At 42.3% G+C, this 22,680-nt stretch overlaps 1 protein-coding gene across 4 annotated transcripts in view; it reads right to left on the reverse strand.

Annotated features, from left to right (window-relative positions):
- The window catches only part of LOC125738741 (inactive ubiquitin carboxyl-terminal hydrolase 54-like), a 65,691-nt gene that overhangs the window by 13,381 nt on the left and 29,630 nt on the right, over positions 1 to 22,680 (reverse strand). For all 4 annotated transcript variants that reach the window (XM_049008001.1, XM_049007999.1, XM_049008002.1 and 1 more), the window contains 7 exons: positions 16,205 to 16,297; positions 9,945 to 10,079; positions 9,317 to 9,430; positions 8,987 to 9,069; positions 8,045 to 8,150; positions 6,374 to 6,520; positions 6,123 to 6,272 (listed from right to left, as the gene is read on the reverse strand). In XM_049008001.1, the coding sequence (XP_048863958.1) occupies positions 6,123 to 6,272; positions 6,374 to 6,520; positions 8,045 to 8,150; positions 8,987 to 9,069; positions 9,317 to 9,430; positions 9,945 to 10,079; positions 16,205 to 16,297 (828 nt within the window). The remainder of the gene's footprint in view (positions 1 to 6,122; positions 6,273 to 6,373; positions 6,521 to 8,044; positions 8,151 to 8,986; positions 9,070 to 9,316; positions 9,431 to 9,944; positions 10,080 to 16,204; positions 16,298 to 22,680) is intronic.

A 22,680-nucleotide genomic window follows, 5' to 3' on the forward strand; every position in this document is an offset into this window, starting at 1 on the left:
CCATTTTGTCACATCTCCCAGCTCAATGTCCCCGCCTAACGACACCTCCTACAATGAGAGCCTCGCTTCTGACAGCACGGGGCGTCCAGTTCTGACAAACTGTTGTGGGGGGAGCAACAAGATACCGCACCGCCCCCCGCCCCCATGCCAGCCACGCCTTCTCACCCATCCAGCTGGGACACAAACAATGGAGGGATTTCCTTGTTTTCCATTTCCTTTAGTAGAGGCCCTTGGTCTCACATGCTGCCTTTGATGGGCTGGTGAAAAACAAAGCACTGCTCTCTGCACAACGAACCAGATCCAGAGTTTAGAGGGACTTTTATCTCAGCAAAACCATACTTGGAACAGCCCCCTGGCTACAACAAGGGACAGCAGAACATGGCCACCCCCCACGGGGCCCCTGTTTTTACAAAATGGACTCACCTCTGAGTAAACCTCCCCTGTCAGTATCTCATCTGAGGGTAAGGAAATGACTTAAATGACGTGCATGGAAAAGGAGACTTTGAATTCTTTTGACATCAAAGTGAGTTTATGTTTAATTCTTGTGTTAGCGCAGCTTTTATGAAAAACAGTGGTTAACTTTATGTCTGATGATACCAGTTTTCCATTTCTCTTGATTCATCACTGTCTAATATAAAATTTTATTTGCATTTAAATACAAACTATAGTGTGAACAAGAATACAATCACTTTATAGTAATCCTATATACAATGTTTCCGTGATCTACCATTAATGTCTATAGCATTTTCATGTATTAGAGATCACACATTTTAAATGTTTTGATGTTGATCTTACGTTCATATAGATGCACAAATCAATATGGAAGGCAGGATATTTGCCCGCACTGAAACCTTGTGAGTCTTGCCCTTCAACACTAGTCAAACCTGAACCTCTGTTCGGAATCCCAACAATGAAATACGTGCAAGTAATAACATTTAATTAACGGAAATAATGATGCCAACATCAAGAATTGATCCATTTGCACCTACCCTGTACTCAAGTACACATGCAGTTTCAATAAATAATTATTAATTAAACCAGTAACTGCAAGCAGTGACTGAGGGATCCAAAAGGTCAGAATGCCATCTATGGCACAGAAACGCTATGTCAGTACTGATGGAAATAAGTACTGATTCTCACTGGTGGCCAATGTATTAAAAAGTCAGACAGTACTAAATACAGCTGTGACAGGATGGAGAATTTTTCGATCTAGGCCTAACGGGCCAGGAAATATAGGAAAGAATGTAGAAACCTGGGGTGTAGCACGTCGCCCCAATGAAATTCTGGTTTGGCTCAGATGGTCTGAGTGGTGGGTAGAAATCGACACCTTCCTACCTAAAGTGGCATGCCTAGATCTTACAGGTTAAGCTTTGTCTACGCAGGCTGCGTAAACTGCGGTGCTCCATGCAACAGCACTGCAATCATATTTCGTCGTTTTCGTAAACTGTTCATTTAGGCATGATTTTAGCTTCTTATGTGGAATATTATGACAGTTGTGCTGTCACAACTGTTGTAACTATGACACTTCAGGAGCCCCCTCAGACAATGACATAAGCATAAATGTTTGTGTAAAACAAGCAGTCTGTTCCATTTTTCAAATGTGGATGTGTTTTCTGGTTTTCCTCTCATCAATAATAATAAAGACAACAATGAGGGGGCTGCATGGTGGTGCAGTGGTTAGCACTGTTGCCTCACACCTCTGGGACCCGGGTTCGAGTCTCCATCTGGGTCACATGTGTGTGGAGTTTGCATGTTCTCCCCATGTCGTCGTGGGATTTCCCTCAGGTACTCTGGTTTCCCCCCACCGTCCAAAGAGGTGCTGGAGCTAATTGGAGCTATTGAATGGGCTGGCCCCCCGTCCTGGGTTGTTCCCTGCTTCATACCCGTAGCTTCTGGGATAGACTCCAGACCATCCGCGACCCAGACGGAGAAGTGGTTTGGAAAATGGCTGGATGGATTTTTAACAATGATGAGTATGACTTTAATACTGGGAGTAATTTTCAACTGTGGCAGGTCCAGCAGGCCGTGAAATAATGCATGAATGACACATATTTCAATGCCATGTTCAACATCTAAGACAAAGACCCATTGGAATGTAATGACATTTGACCATGAAGTAAATAACTGCAACTTAAAATACTAGCCTGCTATATGAATTCAGTCCCTGCTGTTGTAGTTTGACTATTTCCATTAGTAAAAGCAGCCTGTGCATGCATTTGCAGTCTCACATTTAATAATACTAGTAAATACTGTGATGTGGAACATGACCACTAGAAATCAAAACTATAAAATTTGAACACAATCCTCAGAAATACCTTTGCTATCTATCCATTTTGATGAACCTCACTGACAAAATGCATGTTAGGGCTATACCTAAGCTCTGCAGGGTGGTAGGTCTCCAGGAGCAAGATTAGGCACCCCTGCCTTAAAGTATTGAATGGCATTTACAGAACACTGTCACCACCTGCTGGCCAATTTATTAAAACGTGTAAAATACTGAATACTTCCTAGGTTTATACATAAATTAGTTCTGATAATTTTCCACAAGTCAAACGGCAGTAAAAGGAAAGGCAATTGAAAATATTGATTCAGCTGAACTTAAACGTGATAATGGTTGAAGGATTTAAGAAATTAATTAGAATTTAAGGTGAATTAGCCAAGGTGAGTCATACATGACATATATGAAAAGTGGCCAGAGTGCCCCCTATTGACTGATTGGCACCAAAGTTGGAGGGTCAATCCATAGTCCCCTACTACAGTACATCATGAAATTGGGTGAGGATTGGTTGAAGCATGCCTGAGATATAGCTGTCTGATAGAAAGGGGCATGAGACAGGTATAGTTTGGGTGTGGCTGGTAGCCATATATAATATAATAAGTTTAAAACTTTTTTATTTATTTATTGCTGATTTGAATGCTACCAGAATGGTCTAGGTGGGGTGGAGAATATAGGATAAATAGAAATACGAATTTTCGGATTTATAGAAATCACTGGGACATGCAAATTACTGTCACTGTACAATAAATATATTTTGGCATGAGTCAGAACTGAAAGTAAAAAGGATTTTGACCATTTATATGTTATTCAAAGAGAAATTATGAAAATCTCAGTTGAACTGGTTTTGCAGGTTTAAAGATACATGTTCAATTGCTGTACTGCTCCCTATTGACCGATCGGCACCAAATTTGGAGGGTCCTTCCCCAGTACCCTCCTATAGTATGTCGATCCTAGGACGTGTTCGAAAAAAAACCTGTTCAATTTCAGGGGAAATGTGCAAAAAATGCAAAAGGTGTCATTGCCCATCTGGCAGACTGGGGTGCCCTTGATGGGGTTGGCTGCGGGTCTGTAGAGAAATCAATCATCCAGTTTCGGTACAGATTGGTGATTGACAGGCCTGTCAAATGGCTGCTTAATCTTGATTGGCTGATGGTAGCCAGAATGTTATGACTGCAGTAGTATATGCCTGGCTTGATCATAGTGCATATCTGCCAAATTCCACTTGGATTTTCCAAGGATGTCAGGAGATATTGGTAGTTTTTAACTGTAGTACCCCATACTGACAAAATGTGTCCAGTAATTGGTTTGTGTCCCCAGAATTGTGTTGGGAGGTAGGATTTCAGACTTAGTTAAGGTAGGACAAGGCACCGCTGAGTTAAGGCCAATTCATACTTCACTCTTTCATGTGTGCTTTCAGTTATGGACTGGGGGTCCTGGGGGTAAATATCATCATCAGTTGGCTGCAGACAGCTGCGGGCGGCTGCAGTTGCTGCACGTGTAGCACAGAGTTTTATGTCTACTGGAAACTTGTTGACTGCGCATGTGCAAGATAATTGACTAGGTATATCCAGGTATATCAATTTCTTCAACTCAAAACAATAAATATCAATAGCTCTTCTAGAAGCTTCTCTTGTATATTTGTTCAAGATTGATATATTGCTACGGAGCTCCTAAGAGGTCAGTGTGGGAAAATATTTTTGCGTTCTCTCGCAATACTTTTGTCATCCCTTGCGATAGTTTTCCCTTACTAATAATAACCTGTACTGTGCCTGTTTAAATTACAAAACATAGAATTCATTGACTAATAAGTATAAACCTAAATGATACGGACATGCACAGTTAAGTGTGCTTTAAACATTAAACTGTGGGGGACAGTGCATACCGTTTAACTTTCATATGTTTTTTTAATGTATTTATTAATGTTTGCACTGTGTCCATTCACTGCCAGTAACTAACCAAGACAGCTGGGCTATTGAACACGAACTGAACACACCAACATTATTTAGGATTTCCTTGCCATCACATTGCAGCAAATAACAAGTGGACAAGTGTAGGGGGCTCGTAAAACTATTCGAAAAAATATTATCCTAACCTGACCTCTTAGTGGTTCCGTACATTCCACATATGTCTTGATTATTATGGATTTCTACCCAAAAATCATATTTTGTGACAAGAATTGAATAGTACTTTCAATGAGAAATGTCATTGGGCAGAGGTAAACAGTAAATATTAAATATATATATACTGCCTGTATTCTTTTTCAGACAAAGCCGACATCAGTTAATTGTTTTAAAAACCCGAGAAGACTTGAAACTTGCGGTTATAAACCTTGTTTCATCCTTCTTTTGTAAAAGCTTCATTCAGACCTAGAAGATGACATCTGCCCTCTGCTAGTCTGGAGGAATATTATTGAAGAACGCATGCACGGACTGCAACTGTCCACGTCCACAGAATGAACACGATCTGATGCACAGAGACTGTTCCCAGTCCTGATTAAGGTTCAGTTTGGGCACGGCCAGTGGCCCAATGGCAGATAAATTTCAAAGTCTTTTTGATAACTACTGATCAACTCAGGAGTCTGATTGGTGTGACACCTCATTTATCTAATTTGGTCGGAAGAGTTAGGACTAACTCTCAAAAGCACGTTTTGGAGATTATGCAAATTATCTGAAAGACTAAGTAGGTGGAGCTAAATAGTTTGATTGGCAAGTTGATAGGGCATCTATGTATCTGGGAAAAAAACTAATTTTGACTCTAAGCCTAACAGGTCAGGAGATATTGCCATAAACATATCTGATTTGGGTCAGATCTGTGTAGTAGGTAGGAATTGACATCTTTCCACCAAATTTGGTCAGTCTTACAGTTTAGGCAGCCTATTTCATTTTAGGGAAGAAGAATACTAGTAATAAAAGAGAAAAATCCTAACAAAAGCAAAAGTAAATTGTAAAACACAGTAGTGCTATGGACCACTATTGTTTTAGTTAGAGTTAGGGAAGAAAATGCTTTTAAAACAATATTGTGAGCCATGGATTTTAAGTACTTCATCTTAGAAAAAACAATTACATCAAAATCAAGTCTCACGAAACAAATAAGAAACCTCTTCCCTGAAAACAAGCCCAAACTAAGCCCACTATGCAAAGTAAACTGAAGCAATCAAGCCCAATAATAAGCCCAATATACAGGACCACAGAAAACACAATTCATCCTGTTTGCCATATTATGCATATTCCTTGTAAATATAACATAACATGCACACAACTGTAACTGACATCCTGAAAAAGTTTTCATTTTTAATTTTCTTGCTAGTGTGACAATAAATAACTCCTTATAGCATGACAGAAACTAAATAAACAGATATTTCTGCATAACAAGAACTCTTAATTAGCCTTTAACCACTCATTCATTATCACATTCTGGCAAAAAATTCTATTCAAATGAAGTGATGTAAAATGATGTAAATCCTTAAACTAACTGAGCTAGTCAAAATGGCTGAAACTAGCCAGCAAGGACAAGGAGAAATAACGGGTGAATCAAAAGAAAAATGCCATGATAAAACAACTTAAGAAAACCCGAAAAACACAGTCTGGAAACTGTTTTGCATTTTACTGGCAATTTTTATCTTGGGACCACTGTACCCCCCCCAACCCCCCCACGCCCACCCAGCCACATGCTTTATAAGTTCTGAGCAGAATAACAAAACGCCATTATTTACTTTTCTGTTGGATGTTAAAAATAGAGTACCACCTTTGTCCTGCAGGAGGCGCTGCAGAGAGGTGCACCGTGCAACAATAATCCAGACATTCAAAATACAGACAGGGGAGGTTAGGGTTGGAGGTCACCTCACCTCCTTTACATGTGCGTCATCAAAGTACATCCATTTGCGGATTTTGGTCTGGAAGAAAAAGGTGGAGTAGTGTTTCCCGTAGTAGCAGACCATGCCCACCAGGTAGAGCTCTGCCTGTCTGGCTTTGTCTTCTGTCACCCTGAAGAAAAGCTGGAGGGACAGTGACAAAGGCATCGTCAGTCTGTGTGTGGAGCACTGACCAAAATCTCCATCCGGGCCTGATGTGAACCCCAGCTCTGGCTGTTCCTTACATCTCCCAGGCGCAGGCAGGTCCCCAGGCTGTGGATCACATCCTCAGCCAGGTCTGAGTGGTCAGAGTCCCACACCAGGCCAATGGTGATGATCTCGGGGGAGTTCATGAGCACCCGTCTGATCTGCGGCGTCTCTCCACAGTTACTCTGTGACAATGAGTCAGGGTGGGAGGGAAGGATCAGCTTCCTCAGCAGTGAAATATTCTTACAGCACAGCTAGACGTAATATTCTAACTCCTGCTTGGTGGCACACAAACTGCACACCAAACAACCCACCCAAAGTCACCTGGCCCCTTTGACTGAGGACCTGAAGGCCTGGCTCCTCCCCATCTTCTCTAACCTACGGTAACCTACACCACCCCCAAGCATGCTCATGCTGCCACTGCTCATATACTGAAAGTTGGTCTGAGCAATATAGCAAAATTTTTTATCACAATTATTTTTTTTCCCATCAGTCAATATACAGTGCTATGCATAATGTTTGGACAAAGACCCATTTTTCCTTGATTTACTCCTCTGCTCCACAGTTTAAAATATCAAAACAAACATTTCAGACCTGACTAAATTAAAGTCTGGAATATGCAATACATTTAGGTTTCACCATGTAGAAACTACAGCACTTTTTATACAAGTCCCACCCCAAAGTACCAAAGATGTACTAAAGCTGGTTTGGCAGTTTTGGTACTGGTACTCAACTGGAAGTCAATGGAAATGCGAAAGTACCAAAAGTACTGTGCTTAGTGCGGCAAAAAAGTGCCCAAGGAGATTACACTGTTGCTCCACAGCTTCATAAACTTATCCTTTTGTCTTCAGGCATGAAGGCCAATTGTCAATAAAGCACTGCCCCGGCCTCTCCCAGGCCCTAGGAGAAGCAAGCTGACGTTCAGGTAAAATGCCTGAAAAAAATATCGGTTGTTTCTCTGGGCTAAATGCTAAAATGGAGCCTTTGGACTGTGACTCGCAAGAAATATGAAACATCTGACCAAAGAACAGCCTTTTCAGACACTCGCCACTCTGGGGCCAGTTCTACAGGATGACCTTTTTTTGAAAATGGCAGTTTAAAGACCAAAGGAATTAAAGTAGAACACAAAAACAGCACAAGAGAAAATACAGGTATGATATAATAAGAACAGGAATTGGCGTGTTGAGCTCCAGTAAGTGTAGTGATTAGCTGTCCAAGCTGGGTTCCTGGGCTGTGTGCTGCAAGGATGTCAGTCTGTCTATGAAAGTCTCATTCCATGTATCGTCTTATTAGGAGTGTAAATACACATACAGTCTGTGTAAAAGCCTTAGGCAGACAAAGAAAATGATGTTTAAATGATCTTAATGTCGGTGTAAAACTATGACATGCCTGTCAAAGTGTGTTAGCCATTCCAAAACGTCTGCTAAAATCACCCCAGAATTTACAGCAACCATCCAATACACCCATGTCTTTTTGGACTCAACCACTAGCAGACGCCCCACGGCTAATCAATATTTTATTGACTTTTCTTGACTAATTAAATAAATTAATTAAATGGGCTGGTGGTGAAATTGAACAAATACATGGAATGGCTGACCAAGGCTGTGGAACAGAGCAGACACAGAGCGGGGCGGAGCAGGGCTTATCAAGCAGACTGGGCTGCAGTACTCAGATGAGACGCTAGCAAGGCAGTGCAGGCCAGGGCTTACCGGACAGTTGCGCAGGTCACCCATGGTGCTGGCATTGCGGAGCAACTCCCCGAACATGCCTGGCGTGGGCTTCTCCCGGGACTCCAGCATGTGCACAGCCTGGTTACTGTGGAGCATGGGGGGGACAGTGAGATGGTGGTGTATTTGGCAGCAGCCTGCTGTGCGCCGCAAGCATATAGAGAATGCAGCTCAATTATTATGTTTAACTAGCCTAGGAAACGACCGCACAATTGTGTGGGCTGAATGATATGCCACGGACTTCCAATAGCACAGGATTTTGTGAAGGCTGAGGGGTGGCGGGGTGCTCATCTTCCCCATGTGGGTTGCTTGTACCAGTGTCACCTGTCACACAGGATAACACAGAGCGGGTGACCTGCTAGTGTGATACATTTACAGCATTTACAGCATGCAGCGGGACACCAAAAGTTTTGCTCCGCCTAAAAAAGCACAGTGATGTGAACAAATGAGCAGTTCACATCAGAGGCCAAACGGGACCTGGTTCACAGGTTCCCCTGAGGACAGATGCTGGAGATAGGCAGGGGCGCCACACAGCTCAGCCAGGGACCCCTCCCTCCGGCAGAGGCATCTCAGACAGCCCTGCTCAGTATCCCAACTCGTCGTGTATCTAAGATTGCGCATAGGAAATGATTGTTAAAATCCTACAGAGTACTGGGCTGGAGGTCAGGAATAGGAATGGACAATACTACCGCCCAACATGACCCATCCAGGCAGGTCAAAACCCTGGTGTCCATCTGAAAAAGGTACTCCTAACAGCTAAGGGTACAGCAGATGAGCATCCTGCAGCGGGTCCCCGAACCTTCACCCTTGCCTAGTGATTCTAGCCTCTTGCTCTGCAGCGCAGATGCTCGACGGATGTACACCTTCCACCTGTACGTCACCTCCCCCCCTGCCCTGCAGTGGAGGCCCCACCTAGCAGCTCACCAGAGAGAAGTGGTGGATATATAATGAACCATCTGGATGAACGGCAGTGGGTCCGAGGTGGCTCCACAGCTGTTGCAGACACACTGAAAAAAGAGATTTGGAAACAAGATGAGGAACAACTGTCTGGCCATGGTTTGTACACTGATGACTATCCTTTAATGTTTACTCTGCAGTGCACCATGATATACTGGCTCTCTCTGGGCTGTAGCCAGTTGTGGCTGAGATGTTGGAGACCACTGCTCTGAAACGGTTTGAGAGGGAGGAGCAGGGGCCTTTAGCAGAGACCCTGCATCTCACAGCAGCCAATATGGCTGGAGAGATCGCACCTACCTGCTCAAAGAGCGTCATGGCGAACTTTTGGTGTGGAATGCAGTGTTTGGCAGTGCAGATGTCTTCCTTGGTCTCATCTGCGATGTGGAAATGAATCCGCATCAGAAGGTTCTCCTGCCAGGCAGACACCATGAGCAGATATGTTCATGTTAGCGACACAAAAGTGTGTGTGCGTGTGTGTTCCTCGGGTGGACAAGACACATTGGTCCTTGAATATGAGAGACACTGGAAATATGACACAGTTGGCAGCTTGTTGGACATTCCAACTGCTGGCAGAACAGACTGGCTGCAAATCTGGGGGATTCTGAACAAGCCTCTCGGCAGGCAGTACCAAGCATGCTTTAGCAAACAGCCTTTCAAAACCACTTATTGACACACTGGGTCTCGATAAACACGGAGGCGCAAACATGGTCATGCTCGCATCAGTGGGACTCAGATATGAGCCGACACTGAGAGGGCAGACACAGAGAGGGAGTTCTGCAGAGCCAGATCTCCATAAACACTCCCAGTTACATTAATGGCGTTAAGTAGCTACAACAAATAACCTAATTAAGTGAAATATTCCTGCAAAAGGTATGCTGCCATCTCAGCTGTGGGTTGTGTAACCGGAGTGGTGGTGAGGACTCACAAAGCATTCGGCTGCGTCATCCATGATCCCCAGCTGGAAGCGCTGCTCGTCCTGGAAGGTCTTGGCCAGGGCACTGCGCAGGGCATCAGATGGCAGTACCTTCTCACTACTGTACTGAAACTGTGCAAAGATGCTCTGCAAGGACAATGGGGGGGGGGGGCAACCAGGGAGGATTTGTATGTCTAATACTGCATCTTGTAGTGATGTAATAGAACCAATACACAAGGGAGTCTGAAAGGCCCGGAAACAACAGCAGAATCTTCACATGTATTTGCATTACATATATCTATGAGCAGACGCTTATGTCCAATGCAATGTACAAGTAATGAATGCTTTTAGTCGGACAGCTTAAACAAATTATGGAAATGAGGAGTTCAACAAAAGGACGTAGTCCCATCAGCCATACATCAAAGCGGAGTCAGCAGTCTGACTGCTCATAGGAATCCATACAGCAAGTTCCCGCATGTAAAGCTGGGGGGAAGTGGAAAGCACAGGCCAGGACTGCCGGTGGTGGCTTGGAGCTCTATTAGGACTCGCCACCGACTTAGAGTGACATCCATGCCTAGTTACCTTGCTTTCCGACAGGAAGCCAACGCTTTGGAGCATGATGGGAGATATTCACAGCTCCTTCACACTCTCACCATTCTGAAGAGGCTTACTGCTGCACCAACAACATAGTATCATTTCTGTTATCAGTCTGGGTGAGTGACATATGAACTTCCTTCTAGTCAGCCAAAGACATACAGCACCACCTCCTGTAAACTCCTGTAATCTTTACATCAGCTGGCAAGCCAATGAGCTATCTCTCCCAAGAGGAGGACAGCAGAGGGGAACCCCCTGTGGAAAATCCCAGAAACAACTTTGAGCCGTCTGCCAGCTTCTGTTCACAGATATGCACAGAACCTCAGCTCTAGGACAACTGAATCTGAACTTCGATGAGAAGTCAAGGCAGGAAGCAGTTTCCAAAACAGTCCACAATAAATGAGAACATATGACAAGAGCGCCCCCCCCGGAGGACAGGAAGAGAAGAACAGTTTTGCTGCAGTTGGGTGTCACCCGTGACTACATTCAAATAAACAAGACATCACGGAAAAATGAATAGCTCAACAGCTTGTATTAAGCTGACGTTATTGTGAAAGTATGCATAAATAAAAGAAGGCGGTGACCATCTTACCAGGAAATGAGTTAGACAATCATGACTATGAGCTGTTGTGTGTTTGGCTGAAGTAAAAGCAGAAAGAAAAAACCCAAATCTAAGTTTCTTTTGTGTATCTTTGGTTTGTAAAAATCAAGGCAAAAAAAAAAAAAAAAAACAAATAATGGAAAGGTGACAAAGTTTGGCTAAAAGCATCAATTAAAAGAATTTGAATGACAATACTGTCAGGAAGTGGCACGTCGTGTGTTCTGTACATTTCCTTCTATCAGGGAGGTTAGTCCCACACAAATGTACTTTTCTAAAAACAGTAAATATATTTCAAACTGCAATTTATGTTTTGGGTATTTGTCAAAAAATATGACAGCGATTCCTGACTGCATCAAAAGCAGTTATCTGGTCTATAGTCATACATATATACAAGTACCTTCCAAAATAGGGATATACAAGAGTCATAATTGATGATGAAATGTTAAAAACATCCTAGTGAGTTTTTATCTGTAATGTTTTGGCATGTCTTGAAGTAAAATTAATAAAATTGTTACAGTGTTTTGTGATTTTTCAAACATGTGCCCTTCAATTGTACCTTTTAATTAACTGTATCTATCAATATATAATTAACACAGTTTGATAGAAGTCTTGATGATGCTGCAGGTATTTTTAACTTTGAATATTTGCCGTAAAGCATGAATGGATGATCATGACAATTATTTATTTCTTGATAGTTTTCTCTGTACATATAATCTTTGCATGCATGAAAGGGAGCCTTAGATAGAGCATAAAAAATATTGAATGCATAATAGTTCACTTTTTCTTAATGTAAAACTTTATTGAATTATGTAAAGTGCTAGGTTGTGTTTTATAAAAAATAAATAAATAAATAAAATTTCCTATTGCAAATTTGTAAGCCATTTACCTTATTTTAATACAATGGCCACTATACATAAACTGTGACGTAATACTTAATACAATCCACTGCAGCATCCTTATGACAGCAGTTGGAAAGCCTCTTCATTGCAGAACCAGGGCTGCCTGCTGTGGAGAGCCTTTGGAACCTCAACCCACACATATACTCACAAACACAGATCCTTTAACCCTCTGACCCCAGCTCAGGGTACTAATGCATTTTCGTTTAGTAATGCAAAAATTTTCTTCCAATTTAGCCTTCCGTCCTCAGTACCATGGATTTTTTTCCCCCAACAACTAATCTTTCTGTAAATGCATTAGTGTGGACGCTCATAAATATAAAGATTGATCACGCCTACATCAGTCAGCTCCGACTGCTTCGTACTTAGCTCATGATTCTTTCCTAATTAGCTCTCTATGTTTTGATGTCCATTCTCCTAATTGGTTATTCTTCATGGGAATGAAGAATGCTATGCCTTTGTTTTTATGGATGTAAGCCACATGTAAACATTGAGGACTTTTACTACCAAGCGCATGTTGTTTTGCTTACCTGTGTGTAGCTAAATCGTTTTTTGTGTACAGTGTATGCTGTTTACAACTATTGTGGAGTGCAAAATGAGAGTGTACCTGAGCCAAGCTTTAGTGCAGCTCTAGCTTATAAATGATAAAGACATCCAGCCATCAGACACTGGAGTGCACTGAAAGTTAGGGGAAGAAAGTGAGATGTGTACTAACTACATTTCTGGATCCCTGTGTCGTTGTTGTGATGGTTTCCTTTTATGTACAGCATTGTGTTTTTGAGACACTACAGTACTGTGATACATGTATTTCATTTTTGCTAAATAAAATACCTGCATTTACTTTAAAAACATGGTTATGGAGATGGACATGGAGATTAATCAACAGTCAAAGTGTTAGTAAAACTGAACTTCATTTCTAATCAAAATAAATTATTCAAAATATATAATTTGCCACTTCTAAAATTATAAGAAATTTTGGTTGGATAAAAAAAAAAAACATATTATAAAAAGTTTTGGTTAAATGTACAAATTAAAAATGTCAGAAATATGTTCATTAACAACCACGCTTATACCAGCGTCATTTACGTATTACACAGAGTAGTGTGAAAGCACAAGATTTTTTCAATGCTAGTGGTAGTGATAGTATGGACACAGATCTTTTCTTTTGGAAACTCCCATTAAAAAAAATGACGTATTAGTGTGGACGTAGCCTCAAAGTCCCAGGCCCTGATTCTAGCTCATGCATTTCACGCTGCTCAGTTGCAAGAGGGTGTGAAAATGCACACTTCACACTGGAATTCACATATATCGGAGGCGAAGGACATACCTCACTGGCATGAGAACTCCCGCAATTCCACCTGAGCTATGAGTAAAACTGTAAGCTGCAAGCTGCCCCAGACCAGGGCTGTTTACAAAACAAATGTGTTACATAACATGCCGCGACTCTCCAAGGTACTTGGCCAGTGTCTTGGGCATCCTTTTCCCCCATACACTCTCCTTCTTCATCGACATGCTTGCCTAAGGAGCCCTTATCAATCCTCCTCTAAGTGCAGCAGGAAGAGCTCACACCAGGAAGTCCTCCTGAACCAGCCAGCTCTTCAACACCACTATCGCCTCTGGATCGGGAGCTGCTGCCGATTAGGGGGGTTTGGTAACGCAGCAGAAATGATTACTCAGTTAATACACAGCATGTAGATCACATCAAGTCACTGGACGTGGGAAGAGCCAGCCGAGCCTGAAACCAGGAGACCCCATCGCTGATATATTGACTCTCTGGGGTCGAGTGCATTGTCGGCGATGCAGCATACTTTTCGCGTAAATCTGTATCTGTCTTCTTTTCAAAACGTCAATTGTCAGAAGTATTAAAGTTTTTAAAGTTAGGTTAAATCGGCAAAACCATGTCACCTTTCTTTGTTTTACCTGCATCGGGGGCATGTAGTGCCGCCCTCACCTGAAGATCGCTATTCGCATTCTAAATAGCCGCATTTACACGTACTCAAATCGCATTCGCATGGAAATCTGATGAACAACACAACGGTGAAACCAAATACAGGGGTGTGTGGCCAAGTGTGAATGGCTCATGCATACACATGAAAGTTGCTACATATTCAATGAAAGGAGCCCAGAAATAGTGACATGAGTTAGGGTTTTCCTATTTATTTATCACACTGAATGTTGTAACTACACCATTTAGTCATCTTCACGTAACCAAGACTTTGGTGATCAGATATCTGGGATCAAAACAAACTGCCACCATTGCTTACTATGTACTTTTATAATGTTTCTGCAAGTGTACAAACTGCATTTTGCAATGTCTATACTTTGATGTCAAATTGCAAACTTCACATAAATCTCACATATTTACAAAGTACACAAGATTAAGCTGAGTTTAATGACAAAACAAATATATAAGAAATAATTTATTTGCCATGAATTAGGTTTATGATATTGAATGAAATGTGTGACCATGCCCCAGTCAGTGAAAGTGTCTTCCCTAACCCTAGAGGGTTAAATTATTCTACTCTTCCATCTGCTTTCTGTCTCACATTTGCAGCATGTCCTCACATTGAATGCAGCATGGTTGCGTTTATGCAGTGGCCTAGATCCATGAGGTCAATGGAGAGACTCATCAAGGTAAGGAGGACATGGTGAGGATCAGCAGCCATGGTTGTGGTCAAGATCAACCAGCTGGTGAATTTGGCACCAACCAGTACTGGCAACCCTAAGAAGCCACCATCAGCCAGCTGTCAACTTTGTGTAAGGAAAGTAGTAAAGATGCCGCAATGTTCTTGGTTGGTCATTTGAATACAGACAGTGTTAGCAATTTATGATCATGGGGAAGTCACGGTGAGAATGGGGGTTGCAGTTGGCACAACTAGGGTGATAAGGATGTAATTTAATTTACAGGGGCCAGACTGAGTTACCATTTGCTCTTTCGAAAAGTGTCCATCCCGTCCTGTCGCACCCCTGTCCCGATATTGTCGCACTCCAGGAGGTCATCCTTTATATGCACATTCAATCACAACAGCTACCTTGTTGGGGAGGGTGTTTTGGGATATAAAGAAGGGTAAAGAACTGTCCTTGTATTTAAGCTGCCTTTCAATGCTTGGCGTATGTCTACAATGTATTACATTATATTATTTTTACTGTCCAATAAACCGTTTTTCCTGAAACAAAACTGTATGAGTGGATTCCTTACATTTCAGAAACAAACAATATGCAATAAATAGGCCGTGCCCACAAAAAAACAGAAGCGCTATGTGCAATAAACTGCGTCTCATGGTGGCACTTAACATGATTCCCGGAGCAAGTGTCTGTGTCAGCTGATGCATATTGGTAAATTTCATTGGTTGTGCACATCGAAAGCAGATAGATATTTCCGTTACTTGTGTTTGCAACATGGCCAACAAGAACAAATTGCGGAAGTCTCAGGCACCTGAGCATGTGGACAAACTACATAAGAAAGGTCTGACAACTGAAGGGAACAAAATTATTTTTAAGTCCCTTCATGTAGTCCAGGGCAAGGTCAATATTGATTCCATTAAGAAAAGATTTATTGATGGAATCCTGAACAACACAGATTTAATCTTCTCAGAAAGCAACCTCATCTGTGCCTTTGTTGCTTTGTCAATGAGACATATTTCATTCCGCAGTCAGAAAGAACTGGAAGACTGGTGCAATGACAAGACTGAGACACTGATAAAAAGGTATGGGAAGCAGAAATGGTGAGCTAGAACACCACAACAGCCTCAAGTCCCAAGAGGAGCCATGATGAACCCTAAGCTAAACAAAAAGGAATGGGCCACTGTGAAATAGCTGGTTGTACAGGTGGGCTACGCCAGAGAAAGGATGTGTGACTTGTGGTTCCTGATCAACAAGTACTATAGAAGGTAATTTCCTAATCTCCTGAGCTTAGCAGCGAAGGGTCTATCAGCACCAGTTCATACCGCAGCCTGTTCACAGTTTAATGTTCAGCTTTTATGTGTTAATAATGTGAAATTGATATAGCATATAGTCTTTGGACACAAGTCCAAATGTATAAGGTATGTTTTGGTCCCTTAGCCCTATGGCCCACCTGTTTTGAAAATGGCCCATGTTTTTCATGACTGTTACACATATCACTGGTACCCTCTCGTTCAGGCTTCCTTTTAATGTTCCCTCACCCTCCGAAAGAGCCATACCTTAAGAGCACAGAAGATGCAGGAGTCCTCCATGCATCTGTGGGTAGTCAGCTGGCGGAAGCTCCGGCGAAAGATGTCGAGATGCCAGAGGACCTGCGGGGGAGAAGGCTGTTAGCTCCTTCCTGGTCTCAAGAGCAACTCATAGCACCTCACAAGTACTCTTCTGACTGAGCAGCAAGTGGCCAATAGGCTCTCGGTTCCTGTTATCAGAAGGTCGCTAGTTCAAGCCCGGCTTTGGCAGAAAAGCCACATGTCCATGGACCTATGAGTGCCACTGCAGGTGGCTGCCCTTTGCTGCCAAGCTTGCTTGCACCTCCATATGTGTCTGTGTGTTATGGAGACCAAGATGGGATAGGTGGAAACAGACTCTCCCAAGGAAATTATTATTATTGATTCACCAGAACAGCTTCATGCACCCTCTCCCCCAACCAGGTGCCCAGTGCCTCAAGGGCTGCTGCCACGTGGCTCAGGCTCCTCTTACCCCCCTTCGTGATTCAAAGTAAGGCTGGGCAATATGGCCAAACCTCACTGTAGTTTTGGATAGAATCACAATCCACTATATAAGTGATGCTTCTGTCCTTTTCTTTACAAAGCAATCAAATTGGAGGGCATGTGCTAATATTAGTTGACCATTTAGATAAGTTCAATATCTAGTACTTAAACTGAGACTCACTGTGACAGATAATTGACAAAGAAGTGAGATATACAGACAGCGCTGAGATGCTAAGCAGGGTGTAAAGCCTTTGTTTCGCATTGGTCTGTTTTTGGTGTAGTACATTCACGCTTTCAGAGACTCATGCTCACGCAAGAAATCCTACAGCAAATCTACAGTGCATTCAGAAAGTATTCAGACCCCTTTCAATTCTTTACTATTTGTCATGTTGTACCTTCATGCTGAAATTGTGTAAATTCATTTTTGTTCCTCATGAATATACACTCAGTACCCCATAATGCAGGCACAAACACGGAATCATAGATTTCTTTGCAAATTTATTCAAAAAGAAAAACTGAAATATCAAATGGGCGCACGTATTTAGACCCTTTGCTGTGACACTGACATATTTAACTTGACGTCCATTTATTTTGATCGTCTTTCAGATGGTTTTACACCTCGATCGGAGTCCAGCTGTGTTAAATGAAATTGATTGGACATGATTTGCAAAGGCACACACCTATTTATAAAAGGCCTCACAGCTCACAGTGCATATCAGAGAAAAAATTAAGCCATGAGGTCGAAGGAACTGCCCATAAAGCCCAGAGACAGATTTTCTGGCAAGGCACAGATCTGGACAAGGCTACAAAAAAAACAGTCTGCTGCAGTTAATGTTCCTAAGAGCACAGTGGTCTCCATAATCCTTAAACTAAAGAAGTTTGGGACAACCAGGACTCTTCCACGAGCTGACCGCCCGGCCAACCTGAGCAATCAGGGGAGAAGAGTCATGGTGCGAGAGGTAACCAAGAACCCAAAGATCACTCTGGCTGAGCTCCAGAGATCCTTTGTGGAAATGAGAGAAAGTTCCAGAAGGACAACCATCACTTCAGCCCTTCACTAATCTGGGCTTTATGGCAGAGCGGCCTGACAGAAGCATCTCCTCAGTGCAAGACACATGAAAGCCCACACAGAGTTTGCAAAAAAACACCTAAAGGACTCCTAGCCTGTGAGAGATTAGATTCTCTGGTCTAACTAAACCAACATTGAACTCTTTGGCCTTAATTCTAAGCGGTATGTATGGAGGAAACCAGGCACTGTTCATCACCTGCCCAATACCATCCCCACAGTGAAGCATGGAGGTGGCCGCATCATGCTGTGGGGGTGGTTTTCAACTGCAGGGACCGGGCGCCTGGTCTTAGTTGAAGGAAAGATGAACGCGACGAAGTACAGAGATATCCTGGATGAAAACCTAGTCCAAAGTGCTCAGGTCCTCAGACTGGGCCGAAAGTTCACCTACCAACACGAGAATGACCCTAAGCACACAGCCAAAACAACAAAGGAGTAGCTTAGGACCAACTCCATGAATGTTCTTCAATGGCCCAGCCAGGGCCCTGACTTAAACATCTCTGGAGAGACCTGAAAATAATCCCGACTACGTATCTGCACTGGATATCACCGGCACGCCATGCGCCTTGTAGGCGGAATTTGCATGTCCATTATAGCCGAAACAAAACTACAGCTAAAAGCGGCCCTGGGGACCAAATTGTTCATCCATTAAAAGCGGAATTCCATATGCCAGTCCGCCATATCCAATGCTATTTCTTCACGTTCTTAAAAGCGCATGGCCGGAACCAGCAGGCCTCGTCCGTTATAGACGATATTCCGTTATAAACGATTCCACTATGACGGGATTTTACTGTATTGCTAAATGCTGAAATACATGACCTCCCTTGTTTTATCTAATAACAAAAGTTTAAGCCCCCACTTTAAGTATACCTTAGAAACGGCCATTAAATACCGTATCCTATACATGCTGACCAATCTGCTTCGCGACACAACTAAAAAAACGTACCTTCAACAAGATAATCTAGTATTTATTAACAGAAAAATCTGTATATGTCAGTTATGCATCCAACAGCTAACATTTCAAAGAAGCAGCTATAGCGGTACTCACTATTACACACACGATAATGAAATGCCCGATGGAAAAGTATCAAAAATAAAATATCTGGGTTTTAAATGCGCACACACACACACACAACTGGGGTACCCCTTAGTTGAAACGCATGTTCTAGCTCATAATGGTGGACCAGAACATTCTTTTCCCTTACTCACAGGATCATCCGTCTGTGGACACCGGAAAGTTTTTGCCACATCAACCTCCAAAAGTGAAGAACCCCGAGGAGCAGTTACCCGTACATTGTCCTCCTGTGCTGTCATCTCGCAGCAGTCACCATGTTGCCTTGTTCCCACACCCTGCTCTTTCCCGCACGCTGCCCCGAGACAACTTTGTACAATGTGGTTAGCTGCTAAAGGCAGGCTTAATGCTGGGTTAGCAACATAACGACAGCAACGATGAGGCCCTGTGTTCCCAGGTAATAAACAAACTCTCTCCGCATGCAATGCCGGCATAGAGTTAGCCTCAGTCTGCCCAGCCGCGTTGCTAATACTGAGATTGGGATGGGGGCTCAAGCCTGATTTACACCTACACCCAGAACAGTGCGGCAATGGTCTACATTGTTGATTCAATTCAATTCTATTGGTATAGCACATTTTCACAAGACTACATTGTCTGAAAGCGCTTTACATAATCCCTGCCCAAAGCCCCCAATGAACAAACCAAAGGTGACTGGTGGCAAGGAAAATCTCGCTAGAAGGAAGATACATTGGGAGGAAAAACACTCAAAGGGGGAGCCCATCCTACAGGGGTTGGCAAAGGAAGTCCAATGGTGGGATGGGGTAGGAGTAACTTCCACAAGCTGCTCAGAAAACACATTTAGGGTTTAAGGCACCTAACTTCATGTGGATGCGCCACTGCACGTGACTGCAGTAACAAGTTTTGTCACAGGGGCTAGCCATAGAGATGGCATAAGGGGGCCACACAAAAGGCAACATATTACCAAATATATTATATAAACACCTTTTCTGCCCTCTCTGAATAAATTGAAAAAATATGGCTGATGAATTTGAAGAACGGCTGATTACGTTCAGGAATACCGCCATTTAGAGGATTCCTTACTACGTGATTATAAAAAGACTCCCAGATGGCTGCAAACTAAAATAAAATATGTTTGTAACCCTATATACCTGTCCATGTCCATGCATCAGTTCAAATTATGGTTTTCGTTTTTATTTAGCTTTTATATTATTTGCTATTTTTATTTGACATCCAGTTTAGTTATAGTTAGCGGTCTCTGCGGTTTCATGAGAATTTATTTTAAAGATGTATGGAGAAGTGACTACAGGTGAGGGTAGGAATGCAGATCAACTGGTAAATCAATAGCTTCGCCTTCCACCTCAACTCTCGCTTTACCACGACAGAACTTAACAGCGCCTGCATAATTCCCAACGTAGCATCAGTCCGCCTGTCAATCTCCCACTCCCTTCTTCCCTCACTTGTGAACACGACCCTGAGATACTTAAATTCCTCTGTTTGAGTAACTCATTCCCAATCTGGATGGGCAATCCACCCTTTTCCGGTTGAAAACCATGACCTCAGTCATGATTTCAAGACTGTACCAGGATCAGTGTTCATTCATGCTCTGTGACAAGCCAAGTGGCATCTATGAGAAGAAGCTTTATTATATTGTACTAATTATGAAATAAATAATTTAATTAATAAATGTAATACATTTATTAATAAATTTTGTATTTCTCCTGTCACTGAATTATTGGACTTTTAGGTCTTTTAAAACTGCTGTTCATGTTCAAGAGTCACTGTTCATCCACTTGATTCTGCTACATTATTAAATTAGTACAACATTACAAAAATATGAAAATTAATATTACGACATATTAGTTACATTTGGGGGCGGCATGGTGGTGCAGTGGTTAGCACTGTTGCCTCACACCTCTGGGACCCGGGTTCGAGTCTCCGCCTGGGTCACATGTGTGTGGAGTTTGCATGTTCTCCCCATGTCGTCATGGGGTTTCCTCCGGTTTCCCCCCACAGTCCAAAAACATGCTGAGGCTAATTGGAGTTGCTAAATTGCCCATAGGAGTGCATGTGAGAGTGAATGGTGTGTGAGTGTGCCCTGCGATGGGCTGGCCCCCCATCCTGGGTTGTTCCCTGCCTCGTGCCCATTGCTTCTGGGATAGGCTCCGGACCCCCCGCGACCCACTAGGATAAGCGGTTTGGAAAATGGATGGATGGATAGTTACATTTGTAAATGAATGGAATTCACATATGGACGGAAGATAAACATTTCTAAAATACCAAGGTTGTGCAACATAATGATTTTTTCCTATGCATACAGAGGTAATAAAGTTGTGAATAAATCGCCACTTTTTCCAAAAATATAACATTGTACACTTGAAAATAGTTCCATATAGTTATATAATAGTATATTACATTTAATCAGCAAACTATTCATATTTCACTAACTTGGCCTCTAACAGAAAGACTTATAATAATTAAATGGTGTAACCATTTCATCTTAAAATTTTATAGGTATTATCATGGACACTTATGCAAACACATGATCATGGTATAAATGATTAGGATGAATTGTGAATATTTTCCTGGGGTCATGCCATTTGACATGTAAACCTAGACGTACCTGACCATTTTCTGCTATTTTAAGAAGAGACACTAACCTTGGCAGTTATGGTGACCAGGGATCCTTCACTGTGATATTTCCTGTCACATGGATTCCTTGCAGAATATGAACAAAATTGCTCTTTGAACGGCGGTTACCCCACCTTGCCACTAATGACACCTGACTAATACCAAATTACCAAATTAATTAGAATATTCAGAACAATGCTGCTCTGTTACTTTTATTTCCTGTTACATATTTCTAATGTAAGATTATGCCAGACTAGTTGAAAGGATGTTTTATTGAGAATTTCACATACTTAGAGCAACTTAAATTATTCAGTACAAAACTTTATGGTTACACTACATTGACACTTTTACCATCATCCCCGAAATATTCTCTGAACATTCATTAAAACCAGAACTTTAGACTAGGTCCTCAGATAAAGTATGTATACAAGTAATTTATGTTTATTTTCAAAATTTAATACTTTTAAATTTAAGTAAACCACATGGACACAAAAAAAATTAGCATCACTTCATTGACGTAATTTTTGTAATTTTAATTATAGGGATAGACATAAAGTTGTACTGTAGGCAGAGGTGGAAATTTCAGGTCCAGAAAGTACAAATCCAGACCATGATTTAGCTTCAACCAATCAGTGGAGCATAAAGAGTAGCTTACAGAGTACTCCACTGGTTGGTTGAAACAAAATCGTGGACTGGATTTATACTTTCTGGACCTGAAATTTCCACCTCTGACTGTAGGACATTGGACCTCTTTGTAGAAATAACCAAAGACAAACACATCTTTACTACAACTAGAGTATTAGTTGTAGTAATACTCTTTAACTTCTCTCTCATCAGCCTCCTCCTCCAGCTTCACCAGGGTAATACCAAGGGCTTTCCAGGCCAGCCGAAAAAGATAATCTCTCCAGAGTGTCTGGGGTCTGCCCCTAGGGCCTTGCCTATGCCTATAAATTCTGTCCATAAACAGTCACATACAGCAGCCCAGGCAAAGCCCAACACCCACTGGGAACAAGTCTGACCTCTGGCAATGCTAACCAAACTCTCGCTCCATTTACAGAGAGACCTGATAGTCCGCAACACTGGACCCCATACCCCATACTCCTGAAGCACCCCCCACAAAATCCCATCAGGGATGCACTCGTGCCTTTACCAAGTTCTCAAAACATATGTAAAATGGTTAGGGAAATTCCAATCAACTCTCATGTATTCTTGTAAGGGGGAAGAGATGATCCAGTGTTCCGTGACCAGGATTGAATC

Source organism: Brienomyrus brachyistius, chromosome 3 (assembly GCF_023856365.1).
Source record: "Brienomyrus brachyistius isolate T26 chromosome 3, BBRACH_0.4, whole genome shotgun sequence".
Classification (NCBI taxonomy): Eukaryota; Metazoa; Chordata; class Actinopteri; order Osteoglossiformes; family Mormyridae; genus Brienomyrus; species Brienomyrus brachyistius.